Here is a 6,910-nt window from a genome sequence, read left to right as displayed (position 1 = left end):
AGCCCCCTTTTGAGATTGAGTTAAATCCTCTATTCTTTGTTTTTTTCTTACGCTTTTGGTAACCAGATTCATACTTTCTAGACCGATTCGTAGAAGACATGACTACAATCTTGTATCGAAACACTAGATAATCCAGAACCAGAACAAATATAACTAAACACCTAGATGGATCAATATTATATTAGTCATTATCCATCAATGTTGATTAAAATATTGAAAATTATTTGCATCAGAAATTATATTAGTATACCGATCTGCCGTGAGGCGCGAGACACGAGACAGACTGGCGGATCACCGATCACGGACGAGACGGGATCTGCGAGACTGCGATGTGCGCGAAGTGCGATGGAGTCCTGGCGTCCTGCCTGGCCGGCGTGGCGCCCTGTGGTCTGCAGATGCGTCCTGGACGCCGATGCGGCGCCTAGCGGCTGGCGTGATGAACTGATGAATTGATGATGCGGCCTGCAGTGCTGTACCGTCACGGTACCTGTGCCTGCGATGCAAGACAACGAGAGGGTCAGAGGGGCAGGGCATGCCACTTGCCGCTTGGGGGCTTGGGGCCTTAGGCCTGGCCACCTGCTGCCTGCCATGTGCCATTGATTGAGCCTACTATACACCTACAGGCCTGTACAGTACATGTACATCTATACCTATACTACACCTGACTGGTTGGTGGGCCCCTCCTATTTGGGGGCCCTGTTCGACCGAACCGGCCGCACGTGCTTGTGCTCGGCCAGTTTTATGTATAGGTGGTGGAGAAGCAAAAAGGAAATCTGAGAGAGATAACCATGTTTATTTGTGCAGGTGCACTCAGGATGTTATGGAAGACTAGAAATGATGTAGATTTTGGCATCTCCGGAGGCGGTGGTCCACAAGCCGGTGATGTTGTGTTGATACTCAGATTTGTCTTAAGTGTTCAGTCACTCGGCTTGGATGATTGAGCACATATTTTGATCAACATGGTCCAAGTGCATTGTAGGTTAATGTGACCGTTGAGTCTGTCGTTGACTATAGTGCCTCTGGCCCGAGTGTCCTTTGTCACGATTGATCTGAGCCGAAGATTAGAGAAGAGATACTCTCGGTTGGATTGTCGGCCTCTCCTGATTTCCCGATATATATAATTATCTATATCTGATAACAATGTTTCAGAGCAGTACACGGCTACAAGATGGATAGATGGATCAATGGCTGTGATCTTGTATTAATATTTGGTATGTATATACTCGAAAGGATGCTATGCCCTCGCCTGAGTTAACAAGAAGGATCCGAGTCCAGCTCCCATACGTGCTACTAGAAGGAGATTAATTAAGAAAGGAGATTGGTTCTCAATACTTGGATACAGGCGACGTGAAGATTGAGTGCAACATATGACTATTTTGACAGACGGGTGTTTAATTTGGCATGCATAGTAATTGCTAGCCAGTTTGATTGAAGACCATCAAAAGGGACGTACATGCAGATGTGAAGTATGTGTTCACATTACTTTAATGAGTACGTGTTTGGAACCTGGCCGTGCCTGTACGGGCGGGACTCGGGAGCTTGGTGCCAGGTATACGCAGCTGTACGTTGATCATGAAGCAAGAAAGGAAAATCTAAATTGGGAATTAATTGGATATAGTAATGCACAACACGTACATGCAAGCAGGAAAGGCAAGCTCGGTCATATAATACGCATGTACGCTGCCGTGTTCTACTAGGACTCACAAATTAATACGGCTGCTAGCGCACGGAAACCTTGTCTGGTTGTAATTCTAGAGATATCCATGTAGGAAAGACTAGCCGCCCTATACACACAATTGAATCTATCAATACATCTATTTTTTATCTTTTATCTTACTTTTCTAATCTACTATTTCTTTTTGTTCTTCGTTGTCGACGATGTTCATTGCTTCAACGATGGCGAAGCCCTAGAGCGGTCATGCCAGCTAGGGCAGCCCATAGCCGCCACTCGCCCTGACGGGGTCCCTCCCGGGCGTGTGGGGTTTCGGGTTCCAAGAGACCTTGCCGACGTGTCATGCGTATCGCGCTCCGGGCGAGGCTCCTTCGGCGACGTGTCCTGTGTATCACGCTCATCGCCGGGGGCACACAGTGACGTGTTCGTGTGCGAACACACTTCCCGGCGAGGCTCCTCCGGCGACGTGTCCTGCGTATCGCGCTCATCGCCGGGGGCACACGGTGACGTGTTCGTGTGCGAACATGTTGTTGAAGACATGGAGACCTTTAGTCAAGAAGAAGACGGTGGAGAGGGCGGATGAGCTTGTTGATAAGTTGAAGCTCAATATTATGCATATGTAGCGATCTTAAGTAGAGTGAACAAAGAGTTGTAAGAATTTGTCGGTTTTTGTTTAGGTTCGTTGTTTAGATGGTACTTATATTAGTGAGTGTGTTGGGCTAGATCGAAGTTCAAAACTTTGGGATGGTAAGAGTTTTTGGTTTCTGCTTTTGCCTATGTGCAAGAATTTGTTGAATGCCTCTTTGTAAACTGGTATCTCCAGTGACGGCTCGGGCTTTCAGTATTACCCTTTCCAATAAAGCTCGGCTAAAGCATTTGATTAAAAACAAAGCACGTGGGTCAGTGTGTGTAGATACACGTATCTGAACATGCACGTCGCGGTTCGTGCATAGCTAGCTGTTTACATGACACAACGTTACGTAGAGACGGCGAGAAGCAAACCAAGCAAACGTATGCCCCAGCCGGCCATTGTTTCAAATCAAAAGTACAGAAATGGTACGATCCAACGCTCGCAGTTTATTGCAAGATGCAACGACGACGGATGCCGCATGTCCGTCCGATCTTTGCTAGATGCACGGGGACGGAAAATCTAACAGGGAACTTCACTATCTCGCTCACGAGCATGTATGGGACGCTGACATGGACGCGGCGAGACAAGTCCCGGCCGGAACCAGCTAGCCGCCGGTTTGATCCCAGCCGCAGATCTGGAGTGATCTAGGGCTTTCAGGCGTCCTCCCGGCCCTCGCGTTCATCTTCCAGCTCCTCCATCCATGGATGCATCATGTCACGAGCTAACGACGCATCTGCTCCACTAATTAATCTACACTGCACTTTTTCTCTGCAAGCCAGGGGCACTACGCTTGGGCCTGTATATATAAAGTACCTCCTGTACATTACCACACTCCACATTCCAGCAAAGATCGAGCTAATTAGTTGCTACAAACAAAAACAATTTTGAGAATTATTGTCATCATCTCTCACTCCTCAATTAGCTCATAATTATATATTCAGTATTAATACCAAGCTAGAGTTCCCCATTACCCTAGCTGTTCTTTCTCAGTATCGATACAACATAGAGTACAAGAGATTGTTCACCGACTATTTGGTTTGATTCTTCATGGCGCCAAATGGAGACGCAGCGGTCGTCGCGGCCGCACAGGCAGCGGCTCCGGCGGCACCAAAGAAGCAGGCGGCGCGGCGGCCGTCGTCGAAGCCGAGGAGGATCTCGATGGAGGGGCTGCAGCGCGCCATGTCCGACCTGGCCCTGGAGCTGTCCAGGGACAGCAAGAAGCAGGCCGCGGCCGCGGCCGCCGACGCCGCTGCCAAGCAGCAGCAGCAGGTGCCAGAGCTGCCGGCGATCGCGGAGCAGCAGCAGGAGGAGGAGGAGCTGGCGCGGTGCGAGTGCTGCGGCATGCAGGAGGAGTGCACGGCGCAGTACGTGCGCCGCGTCCAGGACCGCTACTGCGGGCGCTGGGTGTGCGGGCTGTGCGCGGCGGCGGTCAACGCCGAGGCCGAGAGGGCCGGCGGCGGCGGCGGCACACGCACGGTGGAGGACGCGCTGGCGGCGCACATGGCCGTGTGCGGGCGGTTCAACCGCGTGGGGCTCGCCAGCCCCGTGCTCATGCAGACGGAGGCCATGCGGGAGATCCTCCGGAAGCGGTGCAGGTCCAACAGCCCCCGGGACCACGGCGGCCCCGCCGGCGCGCTCGCCAGGAGCTCCAGCTGCATCCCCGCCATCACCAAGGACTTCAATTGATTGATGAGCATTTGGTTCATTGGTTGGGGTGCTGCATGCATGCATCAAAGGCGGCTTCAGCTTCATTATTGCTCGTTGCTCCTATATACACCCCACAGTACTTCATTAGCTAGCTCGGCATGCATGGGTGGTCATGGATGGGCATGTATCTTCTGCACGTATGTTGTGTACTGTCAAGAACATGGTAGTTAAGTCTGTAGTTATTTTTTATTTATGGGGTTTTGTTAGCTATCTTAATTTCATCAATCTTTTCGTCAGGAGACCGTGGTTTTGTTTGCTGTGTGATACGTTTTGGCTGTAATACAAGCTACCTACTCCGTATAAATTTTGCTAGAAAATTGTGGATATCACAATGCGACGTAGACCGGCGTAAGCGGCGCCGCCGTCCGACAGGTAGGGCCTCCTTGCTAGCGTCCTAAATCTAGGTCGATATCTGTCCAATGTAACAATCTAAGATATGTTTGGCTGGTATTAAAGCCGATTGATAAGTCGACTGAAGCTGTTTTGTTGTGAGAGAAAAATACTGTAGATTCTAACTGATAAGCCGGCTGATAAGTTCAAGTGAACACGCCACTGGCTTACAGTACACTAGAGAGGGTCTGAGCTTCCTTATAAACCTTTACTGACCCCTTAGGGCGTCCAGAGGCATGTTGTATTGAATTTTTTTCTCTATCTTAATACAGAGACACGTAAACCTTTTGCGTGATCGAGAAAAAAAACAATTGTTAATGGCTAGTTCAAATGCTATACATATATTTACCTCCCAAACACGATGGGGTTTTTAGCCTCTTAGCACCTGAATATATGACCCTTTTTTGGGTTATTTTATTCGATCATCATCGCGTGTTTAGCATCCGAATTGAAGTGTTGTACATCGAAATGAAAAAAAAAATGAAAAGAAATGGGCAACCTGACGTGGCCAAAAGGTTTATATGAAGATAAAAATAGGGTTGGTTTGTTTTCTAAACTATATGGCTTAGAAAAGTTTATAAACTATTGTAGTATCACACTACCACAATTCACAGTCCTGGCGTGGCTCCGGTACTCTCAGATGTTCCCACACGATGAATTATGTATGGACTGAACTTAACACGCTCAAAAACTGGACTTAGTTCCACCGTTTTTTTTAGGTTAGCTGAGGGTCCTGTTTTTAATTTCACTTTGAACGTCGAAGTGGCCGTTTTGGGCTACAAGCCACACGCTATGGGCCAAGTAACGCCTGAGTGCAGAGCCTGGTGAGCCCGGATCTTCGCAATTCCTAGAGAAACGTGCGAGAGGCCCAGCTAGATGTACCTGGTAATTTGTGGAAGTTGGGCCGTTGGCCCATTTAAGAATGCTAATAATCTCAAAGCCCTCTTATCTTACATTACATATATCGCAAAGGGGGACGTGCCGAGCAAAAAGTTGTACTCACGTCACTGTAGAAGGAGCAGAAGACGAGGAAACGAGGGAAGCTATCACTATCAAGCGATTCAAGCGAGTGGAGACGCCGTGGTTGTTGAGGCAATTCAAGCGATTCAGATTATGTGGTCCCTCGTCGCCTCATTTGCGTCACCTGGTATATATTCTCATCAGCATCGTCCCACCGACCATGATCTTCTTCATAATCCTGCAAGGAGACTCACTTGGATTATTTTTCTTCCTCTGTTTCATTTCTCGTTTCCTCATGTCACTAGACACCACTGTACTACTAGCTAGCTGCGGAGCACACGCCGCTACGCCACGCAGCGATCGTCGTCGTCGCCAAAATTAACTCGCAGTCACGAATTACGCCACGAGAGCAGCAGCCAGAAGACCATGGCTAGTAAGACTGAAAAAGTCACCAGGCCACGTGCACTTAAATAAATTTGATGTTGATCGAAAATTATCACCTACATACAATGAATAAACCACTACATTAACATTTAACAAGACATCAAATCATCTAGGGTGGTTTGATTCCTTATGGGCAGGACGACATTCAAGGGGACCCTCATGACCACTTCCATTATACTCTTCACATGCTAAGCTTAACATATGACTTTTGTTTCCCTTTTTGCCCTTTGATTGTATTGAATGGAACTTCATCTCTACATACATTTTTAAACGGTCATATTTTATTGCGTCAACGTATGCTAAATGAATCTCAATAGAGTACATGTCGGTGTGAAAAGTGACCAACAAGTAAATATTTGTAGTTTTGCCATGCGTAGTGATCGGATGTGGCCTAACACTCAATGATACAGGGTTTATACTGGTTCAGGTAATGTGCCCTACGTCTAGTTCAAGTCGGTCGGTGACTTTATTCCTGAGCCCAGGTGCTCGAAGTTTACTGTAGGATTACAAACGATTGGGAATAGAAAGGGGTGTTAAAGGTCCGGTCGGGCTCTGAACCGAAGGGCCAAGAGTGGCGGGAGTTCTAACGTGCGCTAAGTATTAGAACGTATGCTCTGTGTAGCTTTAGAATTCTGGAGCTGTGGAGCTGTTCAAGTGCTCAGAATGTCTAAGCTAAGCAGAGAGAGAGAGAGTCGGAATGAACGTCCCCTGTTGGGAGAGAGCGCATCCCCTTTTATAGGTGAAGGGGGTGGCCTTACAAGAGAGAGTGTGTGTACGTATGTTATTAAGTCTTGTTGCCCACGTTGTCGGGTACAAGACGATAATTGGCGCCCATAATACTATTTGTGTCAGACGCATGTGGCAGGCTTTACCGTGTTCGCTTGGTATGGCAAATGACGGCGCCCACAACACTGTAAGACAAATGTCGGCGTCTACAACATTGTTTGGGCTCTGACATGCCTGAAAGGTTGCAAAGCACCCTTCTGGCATGTCCTGGCGGTACTGTCCTCGGTATTACGGTTGACTTGAGCGCATTGCCTTATCTGCTCCGCCTGATTCTTGGGTCCTCACAAAAGAGCGTCCCCGGTCGGTCGTTCCCAGTCGGC

The 6,910-nt window shown here is 48.4% G+C and overlaps 1 protein-coding gene across 1 annotated transcript; it reads left to right on the top strand.

Moving 5' to 3' along the window:
- The first annotated feature begins 3,153 nt into the window (after positions 1 to 3,153).
- On the top strand, positions 3,154 to 4,407 carry LOC136457416 (uncharacterized). The gene has a single exon (XM_066457444.1). It carries the CDS (start codon positions 3,351 to 3,353, stop codon positions 3,987 to 3,989), a length of 639 nt encoding a protein of 212 aa, XP_066313541.1. The 5' UTR covers positions 3,154 to 3,350; the 3' UTR covers positions 3,990 to 4,407.
- The last annotated feature ends 2,503 nt before the right edge of the window (positions 4,408 to 6,910 follow it).

Source organism: Miscanthus floridulus, chromosome 6 (genome assembly GCF_019320115.1).
Source record: "Miscanthus floridulus cultivar M001 chromosome 6, ASM1932011v1, whole genome shotgun sequence".
Taxonomy (NCBI): Eukaryota; Viridiplantae; Streptophyta; class Magnoliopsida; order Poales; family Poaceae; genus Miscanthus; species Miscanthus floridulus.
This window is presented reverse-complemented; position numbering and strand designations above follow the sequence as displayed.